The sequence below is a fragment of the Melospiza georgiana genome, chromosome Z (assembly GCF_028018845.1).
Source record: "Melospiza georgiana isolate bMelGeo1 chromosome Z, bMelGeo1.pri, whole genome shotgun sequence".
Lineage (NCBI taxonomy): Eukaryota > Metazoa > Chordata > Aves > Passeriformes > Passerellidae > Melospiza > Melospiza georgiana.
In genome coordinates this window covers 10,920,981-10,943,847 of record NC_080465.1, presented here as the reverse complement: position 1 = coordinate 10,943,847, position 22,867 = coordinate 10,920,981, and the positions used below count along the sequence as shown (strand labels likewise).

The 22,867-nt window shown below is 37.2% G+C and overlaps 1 protein-coding gene across 1 annotated transcript in view; it reads right to left on the bottom strand.

Moving 5' to 3' along the window:
• Nucleotides 1–1,246: 1,246 nt before the first annotated feature.
• Nucleotides 1,247–22,867, bottom strand: part of SNX24 (sorting nexin 24) — an 88,699-nt gene continuing 67,078 nt past the window's right edge. Inside the window, exons 4-7 of the mRNA XM_058043227.1 lie at nucleotides 8,734–8,828; nucleotides 7,590–7,622; nucleotides 6,663–6,727; nucleotides 1,247–2,090 (exon numbers count right to left, since the gene is read on the bottom strand). Of these exons, the coding sequence (XP_057899210.1) occupies nucleotides 2,020–2,090; nucleotides 6,663–6,727; nucleotides 7,590–7,622; nucleotides 8,734–8,828 (264 nt within the window). The 3' untranslated portion in view covers nucleotides 1,247–2,019. The remainder of the gene's footprint in view (nucleotides 2,091–6,662; nucleotides 6,728–7,589; nucleotides 7,623–8,733; nucleotides 8,829–22,867) is intronic.

Genomic DNA, 22,867 nt, shown 5'->3' with positions numbered 1-22,867 from the left:
TTTTGTAACAATTAATGTTACTTATTTTAAAGCTCAAACACTTTTTCTTTATGTTTTGCTGTAAGTTTGAGAACTTTGGGTTCATTTTTTTTGTGATGCTTCATAAATAAATAACTCTTAAGCTTACAACTGGTAGCTTTCAGAGGAGGTCAGTGTAGGGTAACACTTAAGAGACACCTATATTAAGTTCAGTGCAGATATGTGGATTTTTTCGTTTTGAGTTGACTGTTTTAGGACTCAAGGTGGAAGAGGCAGTGCCAAGATCCGATGAAGGGCTCATCCACCTGTAACACAGGCAGGCAGCACACTACTCCTCTTTGAAGTGACTCATTTCCTGAAGGGTGTCCTGAAGGAGCTCTGAGGTGTATCCAGAGCCAAAGTGATTCAGGGCAGAAGAGACTGCTACAGCACAGAGCTTGTAGCTACCTATTGGCATTCCACTCAAAAGGAAACAGGAAAAAACTGTCGGCAGGGATTTACCCTGGGTTCTCCTGACATATCATTTGCTGTTAGAGGATGCTTCTGCTGGTTCTTCATCCACAGCCCTGGGGCCTGTCCTGAAGATAAATACTGATGCTCCTTTTCAGAGACCTGTGAAAGGATTACTGTCCTCTGCAAACAGAACTGGAGGAGAGCTTGGCAAGGGCCTCTAAATTTGTCTAGGGCTAGGCAATCAGATTTCCATTTTGCCTCTGATCACTTTTCTTTCTAATAGCTGTTTAAAGTAAAATTCTCTGAAAAGCAGCTCTGGGAGCAGGGTTAGCAAGCAGGAGTGAGAATGCCTCAGTCTGCCAGTAGCTGAAAGCTCTCCTGGAGGCTGAGCTTTTACAGACCTCATAAAGATAGGGTACCTGAACAAGTGCTGCAGTCACAGGCCTATCTTGTTTTGAAGTCCAGCTTTCCACTCTCCCCAGATGGCTTCCAAACACATTTACCATTTAGAGCAACCTGTGTGTCTCCACAATCTGACTTATGTTTGTGCCCAGCTTTGCCATTGCTGGTCTTGTGTAACGCTTCCTTCTGCTGATGAGCCCAGTGACTTCCTCTGTGTTCCATTAACCTTAATTTTTTTCACCAAGACATACAGTTCTGTAAGGCTACCATGTTCAGCTAAGGCTTAAAATGAGCAGACACACAGGTATTTTCTCCCACTTCATGGGAAGACAGACATCTGAGACCCATCTCAGAGAACAGAATCTCAGAAAAATTTCAATAGAAAAATTTCACAAAAAAAACACTGAAGTGGTACATTCATGTCTAGTAATTTATTTTATAATGTCCAGCAGCACACATACAAATTTCCAGTTAAATCTGAACATACATATATATGTATCAGTTTTAGTTTGATCATAATCTTAATAATATTCTTGCTTTAGTTTACCACAGAGTTGTATGTTCTGTGACTTACAAAATGTTAATATATGGAATAGAGTCAGCAAGTTGGTGTGGAAAGTAAACAAACACACAAGTTAGATGTCATAACTGAATGGAGATGTGCAAAAGCCATAGAGAAGCTCCTGGTAAGTCAAATAATTTAAACTGAAATCTAGAAAATTTCCTCAGAGAGTGCTGTGTATTTCAGAATGTGAAAGCATGTTTCCAATTCTGCACACACTCTCTTCAGCACTTCTAATCCATCCAGTGCCAGCAATGGGTAATGTGCTGGGAAAAATCCTGGTGCAAAATGGTTTAGTGTTTGCTTTAAGAGAAATTATAGAAATAATTAGTAAAATTTTTCTCTTCAAAGGTTAGCATAATTCAGTGTATGACTTAGAACATTTAGTGTTAAACAGAGCATGTCAATATATAGAAAGTATAAATAACTTCAATACTGTTGTTTCCGTATCTTTTTTAAAAGCAGCAACTGTAATGACAGTGATTTTATTTAAAAAGTCATAATGCTTGAACTTAATCTCAGGTTGTGCCTCTTGCTTCTGAGCATAATTTTCACATCACAGAATTTTATTCCTGTTAATTCTATTAACCATGACTTCAGCTTCTTCTTGCCTCATATTACTTCTACCTGGGGAGTAAGTGAGGATAAAATATTCCATGTAGAATGCCATCTATAACTACATTTGGAAAGTCATCTGAAAAAAAAGAGAAAAAAAAGAAAGAAACTTACTTTCTTATCTATGTCAGTACAATATAAATGTTTTTGTGAAACTTAACTAGGTAAGGCCTTATTTGCTTTGGGTTACTGCATCACTCAACTGTTTATCCATGTTGAGGATGTGCTATTAGTAATGCTGTTTCAGCACTAAAGCCACTTTAGGGTAGCAGTGGGCATTGCATGAATGCGCTGCCAGATTTGTAGCTTATTGATTTAAAGGGATGTTCTAATACTTAAGGCTGCTAGGCTCCAGCTCTTTATCTGAATCTTTTCTCACAAGGAAGATGGATTACACTGGCAATTCAGTTTCTAACAAAATCTCAATATACTTGAAGAAATTTCTAGATTACTACTGGGAATACTTCAAAGCTGTTTTTTGTATTGTGGTTTACAGCGATGTTTAGACTGAGAAGACTTGAGGATGCCTGTACAAAAATGATTATTTGATGGAAGAAATTTTCAGGTTGTCCAATCAACATAAAATGTCACGTTACAAAATGTCATCTTACAGTACTTGAAGGAAAAAATTCCCACTACTTTGTTGTCACGGATGCAGAGGAAACTGCTAGTTAATTTTCACGTTCCATTTGGCATGAAAGAATTGCCTGATAGAACACAATAATAGATCCATGTACATGGATATACACTGTCGCATTAAAAAGATTTTTGAAATGCACCAATATCTGAGGTTTTAATGAAGGGTCTATTTAAATCGCCAGACAGTAAAACTAAGAATTTCTGATCACATCTTACAGCCTTAAAATTGTTAGTATACTAGAAATGGATTTCCTGCTAAGAGTAGATGGTTCCTGATGTGGAACTTTCCACATGAAACAAAGCTTCAACTATCAGCCTACAGGTATTCACAAAGGGAAGATGCAACTTTTATAAAAATCATTAGTACGTGATGAATTAGATCATCTAATGTGGGTGGGAATTAGGGTTTGCCCCTAACTCTTTCCCATAAATAATTTTGGAATTAAAAATACTGAGCAAAGGTAGATTTGGACCCTATAAAAGCAATCCTTATTGTCTTAAATGTGTTATTTCTTTGTTATTAATAAAGTGATTTCAGAATATTACAGATGTTATGAACATAGATACTTTAGGATGTTTTAATGAATGGTAACCTCCCCTGTAAACAAGATATGCATAATTCTACCCAGCTTCTCATAGTGAGTCATAATTATAAATGACTTGCTGATATTTTGAATCCTTTAGTGTTTCCTCAAATCCTGTAAGATCATCTGTCCCAAATTACCCTGGCAGAATAACCCTATGCAGCTGTCATTAATGTTACCAAAATACACTTGTAAAGGTGATCTGATGCTTTCCTTATAGATTAAATGATACAGTTCCAGAAACCAGTTTTTATTGGTTCTTCTATAACATACAGTATATATAGGAAAATAAGGATTAATTTTCAAAATTATGCATCCTCACAACATTAGATTTAATGTGAGCCTTTTCTGCTTAAAAAATCAAGCATATCAATTTAGGTTAAATGCAACTAAAGTATATATATATAACTTAAGTATAAACACAACAAAGCACAGTCTTGCAGATCTGTGACCCCTGCATGCCTTAAAGAACCATCAGAACAATTTTCAAACAACTGACAGTAAATCTAAGATCCCACTTTTTTAGCTTCCAAAGTATCATCTCCAGTTTGAAGCACATTAGGTTTTTCCTTTATTTTATTTTTGAGAACATTAATTTTTTCTTTCTCCCTGTACCCTTACACAAAAAGTAATGTACACTTGGGCCCTCAGACTGTTAAATACATCTTGAAAAAGGGAATCTGAAAATCAGTGAGGGTCGTAACTGTGCATCTTATTCCTGGAAAAACTGTCTTGCAATTCAACAGTGCTTAAAGCCCTGTCACTAGAGTAATGGCAAGACTGTATTTTATAATGACAAGTCACAATGCAATGACTTGCAGGGTAAAAATGTTCTTTGAGTATTATATTCCAGAAATAGTTTTTTATTTTGTTTAAAACTCACCCTATTTCCTACTTAATGAAATATGTTAACACAGGCATTCCTGTATCCAGGAAAGACTTCTGATTGAAATTCACCTTCTTCAAAGACAACATATAATAAATAGTTATTTGTTAACAGACACTTACTTTTGGTCCTAGGTTGAACAACCTTGGCTGTTTTTACAAAGGAATCAGAGTCTATCAAAGTGAGAACTAATCTGAGAGGGAAAATTTTAGAAAGCTCATCTATATTTTCTCTGTGCTGCAAACTAAAAACAAAGAAGAAGAATTAAAGGCAATAGTAGTTTTGTAAAAACTTTGTTTCTTTCCAACTAGACTTGAGTGAACTAGTAGAGGCTCTAGACTCAGGACTTGGTTTTCTTCTTCCTTTTTTAAACCACAACTCACATTCTAATTTGTGTTTTAATTCATTTAGTTAAAGAATGACTTGCAGTGAATTTGATGTTTTAGGGCTTTCAGATACAAAGAATATTCAACTGCCATATAAAATTCTAAATACTGTGGATCAAGGTCAGAAAATGCCTTGGCAAGAATCTGAAATGTCCTTTATATCATATGTCATTAATGAGGCTTCCTCAATATTTAAATATGTTACTCATTAGAAGAGGGCTTTATCTTAATGCTTTTTTGCATTACTTCAAAGAACAGTTACAAAATTCATTGGAAAGTTCCTAATGATTTCACAAAAAGGAGCCTCACTCAGAGTACACATCATGGAAGGGAGATAAATACCATCACAGAACTGCAGAATCTTGAAGTCTTAGAGCAAAATGTTACATGTGGGCTGGAAATACTAAGCACCATCTCAGTTTTTTGGGATAACTGCATATGAAATCCATTTTCTCTCTTCAGAATGCTATGGAGTTACATGATGTTCATAATTTATACCAAGCTCTTGAGGAATCAAGTATACAATTAGGAGGAGCATTAAACACTAAGATTAAGACATGCAATGTGGCTTACTCAAAGAATTAGTATAGGCAGCATCTGGACCAAATTTTAAACAGAGGTTTCTCTGTGGGTGATTCTTCATTACTGTTGTCACTTGGGTCAGATGTGACCCTGTGCAGCGACCCCCTCCCCTTACCGTGCTTTGGTTCATTGATTTTGTGATCTGCACTTCAGCCTCAAATGAACATTCAGTCTGTGAAATTAGACTAGTGCTAAGTCAAAGTAAAAGCTAAACAACCTTGTAATGTGTCTTCTGATGTGGACCTGAATCACACTGGACCTCTGTTGTCTGAGTTTCACTCTAGTTACATATTGGAGTTCACTGAGGCTTCATAGGGTCAATAGTGTTTGGCCCCACTACTAGCTAGCATGGTTGCTGCCTGCAAGAGAGACTGCTTAACCCTCTCCAAGTATATGAGGTCATCCCTATGGTTTTGGTAAACAGCTTGAAAAAACAGCAGAACCACTGCAGCTGCGAGATGACTGGAGGTGATCTGGTCCAAATCCCCGTTCAAGAAGAGGCACCTGCAGACAGTTGCCCAGGACCATGGCCAAGCAGCTTCTGAGTGTCTCCAAAAGTGGAGATCCAGCACAACTCTGGATAGCCTGTGTCTGGGCTTGGGAAAATATTCCTTATGTTCTAGTCCTGTCACTGGGCAACACAGAAAAGAGATTGGCTTTGTCTTCCTTATACCCTCCCCTCAAGGATTTAGAGAAAATACCATCTTGAGAAAATATCAAGGAAGTACACTCCATTGTCTAGGGAAAGCAAAAAAGTTGTTATTTCCTAAATTTATTCTTAAAAATTTAATTCATTTTAAGGCAGTGTGATATTTCTACACAGTATATAGTAAAAGGAAACACAATGCCATATTAAAAAAAAAGTGCAGCTCAGGGAGAAAATTCTCTTTTGAAAGCATATTTTTAAAATAAAATATTTATTAGAAATAACACGTTCAAACAAGTAAAATGACAAAGCTAAGGGGAACCCACTCTGAAAGTGGTACTTTTTTTCCCTGCACACATTGAATTTGAGACAGGGTAAATTCTCTGAATTATTAATTCAGAGAACTTTTTATATTAAAAAAAGAGTTCATAACAATTTCCAATGCTCCTTTGAATCACGTAAGTCTTGTGAAATATATCACTTTAAGTACACTTTTTTCCCCCATAAAGAGCTCCAGAGATTATAAATGATAAGAAATAATAATCCAAATGGAAATACAAACACGCTTGCAGCTGTTGTTTAGGGAAAAAGCACTTACAAAGGACTGGGCCTCCAAGTTCAAGACCTTCAGTCAAAACAGCCAAAGGGTCAACAACAAGAAAAGAAAAGCAGTGTTCTTTTTTTGATTTGAATTCTCAGTAGGTTTGTCTGAGAGAACAACTGGGGGGAAAATTCCACCTTTTTATAAATCACCCACCCCACTTAGTGTTTTAATGGTTTCTTACACAAGAACTATCGTTTTATTGGCAGGTTATTAGATTTTGGACCAGTGTCATTTGACTAGGCCAGTATTAATAATAATAATGCGGTTTATGCAGTGCAGGGTCAGATCAGTGAAGTGCTGTTAGCAGATGACAGGTTTGATTACCGTTGGCTTTAGGCAAGACATATGGATCCCTTAGGAACAGCAGCACAGGCTGGTGGGACAGTTTGCTGGAAAGGTCAAGAACAGGGATGTCAGTATCAAGGGACAGCAAACAGACTGTTCTACAAACTAGCTTTGATAAAGTGAGGTGGTTGAGCTGCCGGGAGCCATGCAGGGCGGTTCCACGCACCAGCGCTGCCCAGAAGGGCAGGCTCCCTCTCCGGGAAGCAAAGCTTGCTGCTCCTCAGCCATACACTGATACCCTCAATGTCAAGCTGGAGTAAAGGGGCTGCATCCAGGAGGACTGGCTTGCAGCTCTGAGACTTCCTGATGCTGCTCTGCTCCCTGGCGCGTGGTGTCATGCAGGCTACAATACCACCTACAGCCCGGCTCCATAGGCTCTCCAGGCCACCAAGCTGACTCAAAATGCCACCGTGTTCTTGCAGCCCCCAAAGCAGTTGCTGTATCCATCACTTGTGGAGAGAAGCCCTTGGAAGCCCCCCGGGCCTGACTCTCACCCTTAGCCATAGCACAGACAGCCTCCCCCAGCCCTCTCCACTCTGCTCTGTGCATATACATTCCAAGTAGTGCCACCAGATGCAGATGAAGCTCTATCAAATGCATGGGGAAGAACCCAGATCTCTAATTCCTTCTGCTAAATCTTGCTACAAAAAATACATTCCCAGATATATTTCAGAGCTGGCACTGTTCTGTCAGTTTTGTAAAGAATTTCTCAACACTAGCATAAGGATGTTCAACCCACACTAAAAATGGATAGATATAGCACAGCTGATGGTAATATTAAACCAATACAATTTTAATGCTAAACTACTTCTAATTTGTTAACTGCAAGGAACAAATAAAGTAAATGGCAATAATTAAAGTAGTTTATTAATCAGGTGCCCTGTAAAGAGTAGAAATCAAGCTCACCTTGATTCTTCAGATTCTGTTTCATCAAAAGAGCTGCAAGTAAAGTGACAGGAAGCTTTGGTTACAACAAAATTAATTTTACAATTAAAACCCCCAAATCCTTTAAGAATCACCAAAGGGAGCAATTTGCTGGTCAGTGGCCACATAATGCCACATAAGAAAATATACATGGGAGATTGTATCATTTTATAACTACCACTATTTGAAAATGACAGCATCCATTTTACTGTAAGAGATGAATTTCCATCAATCTATCTGTGAAGTGCTGAGGTGTAGTTCCACTGAGGATACTGGCTGATGTCATTAACTGCAAGTGAAAACTACAAGCCTGATAGCTTCTGAGTCACTCTGGACACTGCCCCGTGCCATAGAGACCTCCAAGGATAAAAGGGCCTCAAAATCATCTTCAGGTAAATTTGCCTTTTCACTACTATGGATCCAAACAGCCTGCCCCAAAGTGGAAAAGGGCCACGTGGCTTTCTGGGGAGCAGAATGGTAACGCTTCTGAACTATCAACCACATCATCTTACATAGCAAAAGAAATTCTGCCTACAAAGCTCACAGCTGCAGATGGTAACAGAGCTTCCAGTTATACTGGTTTGGGTATTTCTGTAGCCCTTAAACTCATCATCCCAAGATTCCCTTCTGCCACTGGCTAGGAACACCTCCCAGGGATGGGCAATCGGGTCACTGGGGTAATGTCATCAGAAAGGTGAAAGAACCTCATTTTTGAATACACAGAGTGAGATCATGAAATTATCATGGAATGATGCACTATTTTGTGCAGATACTATGATCATAAAACACATGCAAAGGCTTTCTATGCAATTTTACTAAGTGCTTATGAATATCTTACATTTCAGTAGATACTTCATGATCTACAAGAAAGTCATATTTTTCTCATCTAAGCTCTCCTTTGCTTTCCAAGAATATTACATTAAACTTGCCTTCTGTCGTGAACATGCTGGATTTATTTTATGACCTTTTGGGGATATATAAACATACTTAACATGAACCTAATGCCCATTTATTTTACAGTGTTAGAGTTGGCAGCAAGACCATTTTAAGTCAATGGAATTGCATCAGCACTGAGTGGATATGGGCCTTTTGGCCTCCATATATTTTTCAGTAAAGGAGAGCTTACCCACAGCTTTCTGCTTTTGGCAAGGTAGGTACATGACGAACATTCAGAAAATCGAGAAATATCTTAGGGAGCTCTTCATTTTCTAAAATGACTGTCTGTAAAAAAAAAGGCACAACAGAAACCGAAGTTTAAAAAAATATTTTAGATATTGTACAGTTCCATTCAAGCTACTAAAACAAAATTTCTCTCTTGCAATACTTTTCAGTTCTCCATTTTTACACCAATTTTGGAATGCCTAATTTTGATAGGAAAACCACAGTTCTCGATGAATCAGCTTATGCTACTACATTCTTTTTCACCTGCCATCACTGGTGCCAACCTATATTCCTCTCAAGCAGAGATGTCTGATTCTGGAACTAAGTTACTGGCATGCTCATTTGTGAATAAAGTTCTGTTTATTTAAAATATAAACCAACCTCAGCTTAGTGCTTTCATGTTCACCTCACAGAAGACTACCATCTGGCTTGTGAGCAGAAGAAGTCTTCACTTTGTGCAGTTTTATTAATGCACGTCTTGGTAAATGACAACAAGGGAAACTCCCTGCTTGGCTTGACAGGTCAGCTTACAATACACTCCATGTATCTGCCCTACGGCTCTGAATGACAAAGCTCTGACCACGCAGCTGCTGGCCAGACTTGCCACATTCTTCCACAACCATGATACAACAGCCACATAATGCCCAGACTACACCCTCTGTTTTTTCCCTAGATGAGATGATCTATAGTTTTCACAAGGCAAAGAAAAACAGTTCATAAATTCAACCGTCTCACCTGAAAGATAAAGCCCCTATCTCTTTACTGTTCATACTGACATGCATTCTGAAAACGTGTACTTCACAAGAAAAATTAAACCATAAGCTTTCTTAAAGAGATTTCCTTCACAGAGGCCTGACCTGAAGTGAATGTATGTATGGAAGAAACTTTACTGGATTTAAAATTAAATTAACTCCTAGAAGCAAAGCTTTCTGTGTTCATCCTGCTCACTTTCCCACCCCATGATAGAAGAAATAAATATAGAGAAGAAACAAGTCTGGAAAGACACATTACTCTTACATTCAGAAGGTAACTTACTCCTGCATGCGTATTCTTTTACATTACAATATCACAAGGGAGACACTGGTATATAGAGGATAGCAGGATCATAAAAAAAAAGAAGGGTTGGAAGAGACATCTAGAAGTCATCTAGATTTTATAGCAGGTTTTATAGCAAATGGTTTGGTTATTTGTGTAAGGAAAACCTGCTCAATATTAAAATTACATAAGACGTAATGGACTTAAAAGCATTTAAAACCAGAACTATTTGAGAACTGGATATTTTTTTTATTTTACATTTACAAGTCTGAATTCAGAGGCTATACTTTCTTAACAGCTGAGGCCATCACTAAATGTTTGAATAAAAGTTCAGCAAAAAATGCAGCTTTTAAATTTTTCTGTTCTAGATTTTAAGGGATATAACAAACAAGGAAGTCTAAGATGTTGGTAAGTGTTAAGCCTTTCAGTTCACCTTTATATGAAGATGCTGCATTAAAAATGCCACTCTGTTTGCATTCTGCAAAATCAGCACTCTGCTGCTGAAAAATTTATCCCGTTCTGCATTCATGTTATGCACAAAAGAAGGTGTGGAGGTAGATGCATATTCAGAGAGTGTGTGAATCGCATAGAAATGTGTATGGCTGGCTCAAATAAAACCATCTTGCTAATTATATGCGATGAGGAACCGCAAAAAGTTGTAGAAAGATGTTTAAGGGCATCCAGTGCTTATGTGCAACTTCATACCTAAACTCTTGACAGCTTTTTCTAAAAGCTGAGCTGCCTGCTGAAGCTGCTGAATGGAGCAAGGAAGAACAGAAGGATATACCATTTTATAAAAGGAAAACTACTGACAGGTCTTACAAGCTTATTTGCTTCTACTTTCACTCACTTGAGAATATCTCATTCTATTTTGGTTTGGGGTTTTTTTTTCCCCCACAACATGTATCAAGTCAACCCAAGCTCTGCTAATCTTGGCCTGACCACATACCTTTCACAAAAAAACGTAAGCAAATAGTATCCATTTTAGTCTGTTAAGCCATACAGTTTGTTAGTGGTCAATAACTCTGCTTGAGTGATCACTAAACTTGAAAATGTAGAATCTGAAGAGAAGCAAAGGCAATTTTGCACTGTATTGTATTTGTACACCACCTCTGCTGACTGGGAATATTGTCATTTTCAGAATTTTATAAAGGAAGGAATGACTGCATTGACCAAAGGAGGATTTTGCAAGTGATGTAATATAATGTGACATGGACTTTTAAGCATTAAAAATAAAAATATGAAGTTTACAAGTTAATTATACTAATAGGTGGCAAATTATCTTCTGGCTTGACTTTATTGGCTTTGATTCAACAAGAGGCAAGGACATAATCTTGCCATTTAAAATACACAGTGGAAACCAAAGGAAAGGAGAAAAAAAAAGCCTGATAACAACAACAACAACAAAACTAAACTAAACCAAAGATAAGCCAACAAAAAAACACACAAACCCCAAATCAACCGAACCAACAAATACCAAAATAAAACCTCTAGAAGCACTAACCAGCCACAATGGATATGGCGAGTGCATATAGGAAAAAAAACCTGAAGCATTCTCAGCTTCCTATTTAAGTTAAAACAAATAACTCTTAAATCAAAAATGTTATTATAATTGGCTTAAGTTACCTGGAACAACCCATAACACAAGAGGGTTTTTACTTCTGTCTGAAAACCTGAAAGAAATCCATATTTTTGCAAACCTGACCATCTTTACATGATAGGTGTGCAGAAAAGGAACCAGCAGGTAAAGTTTCTCAACCATTACCTATAATTTGTGATGTAATATGCTCAACTGCAGCATTTGTTCAAGTGAATATATGATACTGGCTTGTAGGCATGACTAGCTATCTTGTTTGCTCTGCCGTCAGAAACTGAAAGATAAATATTTTCAAAGAAATAAAAACTCACACTTAGTTCTTTGTAATGTGAATTTTTGTTGCATCCAAATTCTATCAAGATCATAGCAATGAATTTCAAATATGGGCCCTAGAGTGCTAAGTAAGCTAATTTAAGAAAAAATCCCCACAATGTGTATTTCCTTCCCAAACGAAATAAAACTCCCCCCAAAACTAAACATAATACAACCTCTAGCAAGTGATTTGGGAAGTGACTCCAGAAAGACATTTTTCAAGTCATTGATTTCAACTGAACTAAAAGTGCCATATTTTCTTAGAAAATTGTAAAGGGTATTTATCTCTTACTGTCACACTTTAATGAACTACTCTGTGCTTCAGGAGAAAAACCCACAACACAACACAACACAAGGGAAAGTCTGATGTTTACATCAGTAGAAATGTCTTTTTCATTGGAAGGGTGCAATTATTATTATGTAAGACAAATCATAAAATCCCAGATTTTTCTACCTTATCAGTTTCATAAAATCATGTTCCCTAAGGATGTCATTGATTAGTCGCACATGTTCTTTCAGTGACATCTCAAATACTTAATTGTTGGTTATCTTTTCTCCTTCAGTAAGTAAAATACAGTCACAAAATTGCAAAGGGACTTGTTCTGCCTTAACCTTAGCTAGATGCCATCATGCAGTGGAAAACAGTGCTAAAATATCACAGGATAATGCTCTCCAACAAGGGAGACACATAAACAGCATAATGATTTCCCATGAGTTTCCTTTTTAGAAAATTGTCACTAAAGCCAGGGTAAATGGTGACATATCTTCACAGAGGACACTGTGAAATCGAACACTGGCATTCTAGTTAGGCCCAAACCTACTCATCAGCCAATTATAACAGTAACTGAACATCTTGCTGAAAACCTGAACAAGACCACTTTGCTAACCTTCAGAGATCATGCCACAGATATGCAGAATTTTCTATTATGATTATGATTATGATTATGATTATGATTATTATTATTATTATTAATATTATTATTGATGCTGGTTTTAATAAAGAAATATTTTAAAATCAATTTCTTACAGTCATCTATCACACTTTCTTGAGGTTGCTGGAAGAACTGTGGGAAAGGGAGAAAAGAGAGTGGGAGCTGAGTTACAGGGTTTTTACAGACTTTTCTATTCAGTTGGGTTTAGTTTGAAAGGCTGTACTGTTAGGGTGAAAAAGTTCATGACAGTTTTTCCTCTCTTCACAGGGAAAGATGCTTCACAATACCTAATTCAGCGGTGCAGCTAAAACGGGGGAAAAGAAAATCAATACATTCCAGCTACAGTAAGTAGGCTGGAGTGTCAGTCTCCACTGGGACCAAAATCCACATCTTTTAGAACATTTTAGAGTCTATATTCTTCTATTAACCTGCTTTTCCTGAACTGCTTTACACAGTCCCATGAAATGGTAAAAAGGTTATCAAAAGAACACATTAGCTAAAAACCAAGTAGACAAAGGAACCAGACTTGAATGATTAAGCTTTTCTTTTTTAAAGTAATAGCAGATACAATAATGTTTATAATATCCATTGTGAAGAACTATGAAGAAACTCACTCCCTTGTTCAGTGAGGCTTGTTAGACGTTATTAACTGGGATTAATTCTAAAAAGAATTTCCACTTTTCATTACTACCACAAGTATTCACATATGTAAGAACAGAACAAGGTTATCAAACGTGCTTTAAAACCTGTATAAAGTTTCAAGAAACATGCAAATACATGTACAACAACACAGAGGTGAGGTTCCATACTAACCATGAGCTAATTAACACTCCCACACTGTGTATCAAAGGGAAGTCAACAGTAAGAGTGACATCCATGCAGTGGAGCTTTGGAAGGGAAAAAATACTGACTATAGGGATTATAAAACAAAATACATCCAATGAAGATCTAGAAGTTCCAACTGAACTATCTGAAATATAATGTAAAGTCACAAGAGCTTAAAAAAAGAAGGACAGAGGGGAATTGCACCTCTGAACCTCAAGACTGGAGGATACTTCCTGTGAGCTTAAAACTCCCCTCGTATCTCATGAGTGACAAATCCATCTATCACAGTAATCTCAAGCTATGCAAAGGATAAATTAGATGAAAGGGAAGCCCAATAGTTTAAAAGACTACTAGATCGTCAGTAGAAATATGTATGCAGAAATTCATGACAGTGTCTATAACTTACACTCCCAAGGCAGCTTACTGATTTTTGTTTAAAAATAGGTCAAAAGATGAGAGCACTTTAGATAGAAAGGTAGCTGAAAACACAGTTACAGTTCCAACTAATATTTAACTACTAACTGCAGACTTGTGGTTAAGCCTACAAATATAACCCATTTCAAGTGAAAATAAAATATTGAATTTTTTTTCCAGAAAACTGGGAACATAATTTAGTGGGAGCAAACTGTGAACTTCTCTTCAGTAAAAGAGGAGACTAGTCCTTGAAAGATTAGAAACAAAGTGCAAGAATGGTTCCTTTGAAAAATACAAATGAAAGGAAGCGGTCAATACAATTTCCTGAGACACTGCTCAAAGGATTGGAGGTTAAGACAAAACTGGATGAGAAATGAAGAAATCAACAGAGCAAAAGGAAAAGAAACAGACAGAAAGGGAAAAAAAAGGACAGGCCAAGTTAATGACGTTATAAAAACTTAGCAGGAACAAGAAAGGCTTTTAAAAATAAGTGACAGGAAAAAGTGATACAAAGAGTAAACAGATCCACTAATGACAGACACAAAATTAGATGCTGATTTCAAAATGTGTAAATTGAAGTATTTTTCAGAAGTAATCGACCACTGGGGACGTGAAAAATTAACAAGTAATAAAGACAATGTGAATAGTGGTGGTGATTACAAACGTGCAGGAATACCTTAGATAACTCTCTCTCCCTCTCTCACTATATATATATATAAATCAGTAGATCCAGAAAATCTAGGAAGATACAGAAATTCTATAGTTAGGCTTGGAAAAGTTCTCTCAAGAGTACAGGGGAAGATGGCTTATAAAAAAGCAACCAGTTTTACTATTACCATACACAGTAGATTGCAGTATTGTTTTCTAAAAGCTTAAAAGAACTAAATACAAATATGCTATCATTAAAAAAAACCCCGCTGAACATTCAGGAGAAGCAAGGTGCCTCACTTACCCAGTCCCTCTCCCAGGGCAAGATCCAACTGGCAGTGCCATGGAGCACCAGGATGCTCACCTGAGACAGACAGCATCTGAGATCTCTTATACAACCCCCCAGACCAACAGAGTCACTGGTAAATGCCAGAATTTCCTCATAAAACACTCTAGGTACAAACCAGCCACAAGAACTGCCTGCACACAGCACAATTCATATTACCAAAAGTCCATGTATTTTCCCTGTTCACGAAGTTTCTGCTGTTCACTACCAGAGCTTTATGAGACATCCGTTATCTATAAATTACATTTTGGAAAACACAAAGGAAAAAGATCACCAAGACAAATAGAGAAAAAAGAAAAAGAAAGATAAGTGTAAGAAATGTAGTTGCAAAATATAACACCAGGGAAATTTCAAAATTGATATGTTTTTACTTTCTGTCAGTCAGGTACTGCCCTCCTTCTATGCTGATCCTTGTGCATCAGGGAGAATGTTGCATGGGAAAAAGAAGCAAAACCCTGCAACAGATCTGACCAGGTAATTAAATACTCTCAAAAATACATAATCTACTTCAAAGTGGAAATGTCAGTTCTACATTTTTCAAATTTGCAAGTCCTAACCTTCTTCCTCTAAATATCAGGGTTTAGTGTACATCCCTGTCTACTTAATATGTGACAACCTTCTTAGAATTGTAGACTTATTTAGGTGGGAAAAGGTCTTTAAGACCAACCCTTACCCAGCACTGCTGAATCCATCACCAAATCAAGTTCCTAAGCGCCATGTTTATGTCTTTTAAATAAATACCTCCAGGGATGGTGACTCAACTGCTTCCCTGGACAACTTGTTCCGATGCTGGACAACCTGTTCCTTAAAGGAATTTTCCCTCACATCAGATCTAAACCTCCCCTGCCTAAGTAGAGGCCATTTCCTCTTATCCTGCCACTTCTTATCTGAGAGAGGAGACCAACCCCCATTCTGCCACAACCTTCTTTCATGTAGTTGTATAGTGATCAGGTGCCCCCTGAGAAAAATTTTCTCTGGGCTAAATCTGCCCAGCTCCTTCAGCTGTTCCCCAGAGGACTTGTGCTCCAGACCCTTCACCAGCTCCATTGCCCTTCTCTGGACACGCTCCAGTGCCTCAATGTCCTTCCTGAATTGAGGGGGTCAGATCTGAATGCAGGATTCAAGGTGTGATTGTGATTCAAGGTGTCACCAGTGTCCAGTACAGGGGAACAATCCCTGCCCTGCTCCTGCTGGCCACACTATTGTGGACACAGGCCAGGATGCCATTGGCCTTCTTGGCCAACTGGGCACAGTTGGCTCATGTTCAGCTGATGTCAACCAGCAGACCCAGGTCCTTTTCTGCTGTGTAGCTTTCCAGCTTCTCTGCCCCCAGCCTGTACCACTGCAGGGGGCTGTAACACCTCAAGGGCAGGACACGGATCTTCGCTTTATTGAACCTCATCCAGCTGGCCTCAGCCCATCAATCCAGCCTGTCCAGATCCCTCTGCAGAGCCTTCCAGCAATCAACACTGCTACCCAACTTAGTGTCATCTGCAAACTGACACAGGGTGCACTTGATCCTCACATCCAGATCATGGATAAAAACTTTTCACAGGGTTGTCCCCAGCACTGAGCCCTGGGGATCAGCACTTGTGAGTGGCCAGGAGCTGGCTGTAACTCCATTCGCCTCCACTCTCTGGGCCTGGCTGTCCAGCAAAGAGTATGTCTGTTCAAGACATGAGCAGCCATTGTGAAGCCATCAGCATTCATGACTGTGAGATTTAAACTCAGAATACCCACCATACACTTCCATTTTCCCTTTTTTTCGAATCCTTATCAAAGCATTTCCATAGTTGAGATCATAAAACACACAGAAAGGTATTTGCTTTTAACAGTAACGCATCAGCAGAGGCACAGTATTCCTTCAAAGAAAACTTATTCATTTCTGGATTAACGATGGTGTATAACATCTTGTTTATATCTGCATTAGAACCAGAGAACTAAAAAAATTACAGTAATAATGATAATGACAGTAACAACAATAGCAATAGTAATGATAATAATAATGATGATAGCATTAAAGTACCATGAGAGAACTGGGTATTATGGTGATATGCCTGTACCAGGAAGATAGTAATAACAATAAGGAGTAGAATTATTGGCAACAAACATATACACATGTGAATGGAAACATATCACGGAACTGCTGTGACTGAAACAGAGAGACTCTGGATAGATGGTTACTGACTATAAATAATAACAGAGGAAAGAGACCCTGTTTCAATACCTACTGCAGCCCTTGAAAGGTCAGAGCCTACTTTCACTTCTAAAAATCTTTCGACAAACCACACCCCCCCCCCACCAAAAGCCTTAAGGAAAACTCAGCAAAGATAAATAAGTTGTTGCAAGATCCTTGCAAAGATAAATAAGTTGTTATAAGATAGGTTAGGAGAACACTGCTCCGAGTGATGCATACTGGAAAAAATGTAACAAAACAATGATAGACCTTAGAAAGGCCATTAGCAATTGGGGGAGTGAGTTGCTGATGGCTATAATAGCAGTTTCACTTCTTTTTAGCTTCATGCGGAATCTCCCACAGCTCTAACTCATTTTGCTGGCTTGGCTCAGAAGGGAAGAGACAGATGTTTGCTAAGGTCTAAGGAACTTATCTATGAAAGCAAGTCTCACTTTCCACCAGAATGACAATTTCATGCAAATCTTGTATCAAAATTTAAAAGTCATCTGAGCATGATTTTCTCATCTGCATTATTTCTACAAGACACTGTAACAAAAATGCTATTCAACTCTACAATAACTTCTTATTTTGTATCTCTGACATTTTCTTGTCAGATGTTTTGGGTCAGGCTAAACTCTTGAGAAATGATTCTACATTCCCTTTGAAACTAATTAGACTAAGCAGCAGGTACCCACTCCGAAGTCCAAACAAGAGAATGTAGAAAGCCCAGGGAATTCACTTCACCTGGGGTTAATGAACTCAATGATGTCATTTTTGCAGAGGTAAAACAGGAGTAACATAGCTGGCGAAATATATTTAGGTTTATATAGTGGTGTTTTTTGGGTTTTGTTTGTTAGTTTTGAGTGTTGGTAGCCCTTTCAGCACAAAACACAGTGTTGAATAAGTACTCCAGGCTGTTTCGTAATGTTGGAAGTGTAGTTACAATGAAATTGGCAAGCTTTATTTTAAAAATTCTGAAGCTTACTTAAATTTTAGTCAACAAGAAAATACATGCTGTGTGCAAGACATTTACTTACCTTAATTAGCAAAAGAAAGGTAAAAAATCTGTGTTTAGGGCTGAGTTTTTTGGTTGGGTTTTTTTGCGTTTAAATAGTTAATATACTAACAATTTATTCTGATATCTTGATTCTGTACTTGAGGGGTGATTGCTAACAATGGCAAAAAAGCACAAAGTATATTGTGACCAAACTTAGAAATGGAGAAAAAAAAAGAAAACTGGAGTCAGTCCTAACAGTACAGATAGATATCACAGGTATAGAACTAGAATATGAATGTATTTGTTTAAATTTGTGAAAGCAAAGGGTCTTCTCCTAGCAAGAGAAAACCTTGTTTAAAAACACACACTTATCCATGTTCTTTGTATTAACTGCTGTTCGTAAACATTCTTATGTTTCAAACATTTCCATAGCCCCACAAGAGAGCAAGACCAAATCAACTTAGAACAATGCAATAAATGCTGTGCCAATAAATGCTGTGCTGATAGTATTAGCAATTGATTAAAAAACATCTGTTTTCCTTGCTTTGAAAAACACTCATAAGGAATGTCTACTATGTATTGGAACCAACAGGTTAAAGTCAAAGATACAAACAATGTCTTCTTGCCTGCTTATGCTATAGAAACATCATAAGAAATGGTCAAGATGTAATGACACTTAAATATATGGATATTAAAGCATAAACCAGCATTTCATAAATTACACAAGCAAACTGAAATCAATGTCAGAGAGAATAGAAGTACATTTTTAACAGATGCTGATATGCATGTTTAAATTAAATTCTTGATAAGTAATTAACTCTGCTCTCTAATAACTAACTCTGCTTGACAATATTTTGCCAGGGGTCATTACTCAGTCATTATTTTCATTAAAAAGAAACACAATACAAAAGAAATAGAGGATAGTAGAGCAGTCATAATGGAGTAAATTATTTTATTTTATTTTCCTAAATAATCTAAGAACAGGAAAATGCTCAAGACTGTCCAAAAGCAACAGTAAGCATTTCTTGCACTAAGTCACTGCAGAACAGTCAGGTGAGCAAGAAAGGCTTTAATATGAAACACTTGTCCAGTTTTGTCACCACGTGTCTGAATTTAGCTCTCACACTACAACACTTGCGGATCTTGACAGATGGGTTATTTCTATGTGAAAAGAGACTGATCAAGGACTGTACCCTGATCCTCAACATCACCCTCTAAATTACTCTGTCAGGAATAAGACTAAAAATTAACTAAAATGTTTTGTCTTAGAACAAACATGCCTATACTGTATTTGCTGACATCCTCTTCTAACACATTTCTGCATTTTTTTAAAATCTGCCAAAGAATTAGAGATTTTGTTCATGCCAAAATTCTGCATTAAATATCCTTCCACATACATTTTCAGAGAAAGCTGACTTTCATGTCATGCCGGCATGTCCTCCATTACAGGAGAGATCCAGCAGCAAATTATTAAATTCTGTATTCTTCAGTTAAATTACCTGTTTGCATAATCAATCCCAACATATTGCAGTATGATTTTGTCTTGCTAATGAATCAACAGTCTTTATACAGGTAGGACCAAACATGTATAAATCAAAAAACCACAGCAGTTAAGACTAGTGGTGTGGAGCCTGAAATGCTAAATTCTGGCTATTTTTAAAATCCTAAGTACTTGCTTGCTCATGAATTCAATCTGCATCAGGAATTAATGTCATCAGAACTGCCAGAACTGGACAAAGTAATTCCCTTCCTCTGCAAACACAGAACACCTGCTTTTTGTTTGCACAAGACTTCCCTGTTTTTCTTGTAGAAAGCCCACAACCTTAAAACAATCCTCATAACCCCCCATTCTTCCTTTTTTCACTCCTGCCACCCTGGCAAAAAAAACCTCACCTCTCTTTCAGAGAAATGAGCATGCCTTGTTACATGCTGCTCTGTAACTATAGGAGCAAATCAATAGCAGCTGAATGCCATCTGCTTCGGGCAGCAGAACAGCACCAAAAGTGTGAGCAATGCATCTTCCCTTATTGAAAGGTTATTTTATGCAAGTAAACAATTCATCGTCTTCTTGCACGCTTGATGCTCATTTACCACTTTTGATCAATAAAATATGCAAAACAACAAAAAAATTGAATCCTAAGAGTAGTTCTGATGCCAGTGTGATAGGTAATCAATACCAGGTCTCTGTTCAGTAAGGCAGCCAGTAGGGTAACTCCTTTGTTGTATGAACCCAAGAGAAAGTGTGGAAATGTGTCTCATAAAACGCAATAAAAGAGTGAACAACACAACTTCTATCCTGGAAATTAAAAAAAAAAAAAAAAAAAAAAAAAAAAAAAAAAAAAGGGAGCCACTATTTTAGTTGTGTTTTCCCCCTAACTATCAAACGTTACTAATGTCAACTTGCTTGAAAAGCAAGTTGAATCAGCACCATAACAGCTGATTCTTTGCAAGCTGATCCTTTCTTGCAAAGAATCAGCTGTTATGGTGCTGCTAGAGCTCCACTATCATTACACAGATATTTGGTTAAATTGTAGTCATTACAATTGGACAACAAACCCTCTTCCTTCTGAAGCTGCTCTACCTTATTAAGCCTCAGTTTTCAATGTATTTATGGTTCAGGTGAACTCAGTTTTTCTGTTAAAAACAAACTGCTATGGGAATTTCTTCTGCACAGTGTTTCTTTTAGTCAGACCACAAACTGCCTTATTACATTAAGCCTCTTGACAATTGATTCGAGTAGAATACTTCTCTCCCAACAAAGAAAACAACATCATTTTTACAGATACTGCAGAACAAAACCTCCAATTTAAACAGTTTCCTAAAATAACATAAAATACTTGAAATAACAGCTGCTCCCCACAAATGCTCTCTATTTTAGTGTACCAGATATCCTAACATTAAAAAAAATTTAAAATTACTCTCTCCTTTGAAGAGCAATTTTACAGATTGTATCACAAAGCCACAAGTTAAGCTGCACACTCTGTATTCTGATCCGCACTTCACACCAAATTCTCTTCAATCTTCTTTCCTGCATATTTCTAGAAACACAATTATCTGGGTATGTGACCTTTACATACATTTGGTTATTTGAACTGAAAAAAAAAACTTGATATTCTTCTGTAGAAGAGTATCTTATGCAGGGCTTTCATTTAAGAAAACTAATGAGTACAATTAAAAAAAAAAAAAAACAAAACCAAAAACCTTTGATTTTTAAAATATTTACAATGCAAAGACATTTTCCAATGCACAGGCTTTGAGAAAAGTTCTATTAAAATAAAACCAAGAAATACTGAAAAAAACCCTATTTCACCATAAGATTATAACCAAACAGTAACTTGTAGTCAAGCAGCAGTACTTTTATGTAGGAAAGGCAAAAAAAAATTCTCTCATTACCAGTTCAGTTCTCATTATTGTTGCAAAAAGAAGGCAACTGGAAGAACATATCTGTAAATCAATGTGTATAGAATTTTTAAGGTAATTACTGGTAATTAAAAAATAACATATTCACACATGTGGAAAAAGTCCCTCTGAACAATCAATGAAACTTACTGAATGTAAGATAGATTTGGGATTAGGATTTATTTAAATAGGTGAATTAGAGGCAGGTTTATAAGTGACAGTTCAAAATTTTTCTTTTATTACCTTGTAAGACCCCAAACATTTGTAGTGGTAACCAGCAACCGCCCCTTCTGTATAATGTAGTTTGGATCATGTTCCTCCTGCATCCCTTCTTCAAAAATGCTTATGAGTTTATATGAACTTCAATATATGGCTTGCACACATTTATAGAAGCCAAAACAACTTTGATCAAATTAATAATACAGAACATAGTAGTGAAAGTGCAGTAGCTTGGAGTCAATGACCCAACTAGCAGCAAGGGTATAATTTAAAGTCAGAAATTTCCAGTGCATGCACCGTTAGCCACAGTGAACCTGTTACTGCTCTAAAGGGAATTGTTTGCCTCTTATTAGATTTTCTACAGCACAGCCATAAGTGATAAATGTACTGCTGTACTCACTGTCAAGTTAATCAATGCTGCCAAAGTTTTGTTGACCTAACAGTAATCCATAAAGTGAGCGGCATTTTCTCTATCCCTATGACATCTCGGTCCTCAGTGGGGATACAAATCTTACAACAGCTTCTCAAAAAGAAAAAAAAACAAAAACAAAGCAAAGCAGGGGGAAAAAAGATATTTTCAAAATTCTATCTTTAAATTAGCAGACTGTGAGAATGCCTTGCTTCTCTGACAAATTTCTTAAAAATGATGGCCATACAATGGAATCAGTTTGATGGCTAAAATACTAGCAAATGGATGACTTCATGGAGGATAGAGCCTTGCCTGCTAAAGAGAAGGTAAAAAACAGCTTCATGAGTCTTTCACAGGAACAGTTGTGAACACGATTTACATGTAACTATAGATTAGTGCACTGGTTGGAACAGAACACATTGCAGCAATTCTGAAGACAGTAATGTGAAAACAATAATAAAAAATCACCACCAATAAAACTTGTCTATTGCTGTGTCTAGCTGTAATTCACAGTCCATGTGAGGCATCACCACTGGAAAGACGAAAAAGTCAGGAAACAATCCCTGGTAGAACAAGCTGCTCTATAAACAAACTGCTGCCGCGCTCTCACAAGCAATTATAGACGTATGAAATATGAATTGCCATTGATTTTTCTTCTAGAGGTCACTCTGCTCCATGTTTTACGCAGTCTAGGCATTTATTTGGGTGGCAAACTGACAAGTTTTAACAGAATTAACAGAGCAATGTAAGCCTTGCTCAATCACAGGTACTTCATTATGGTTCTACTCCT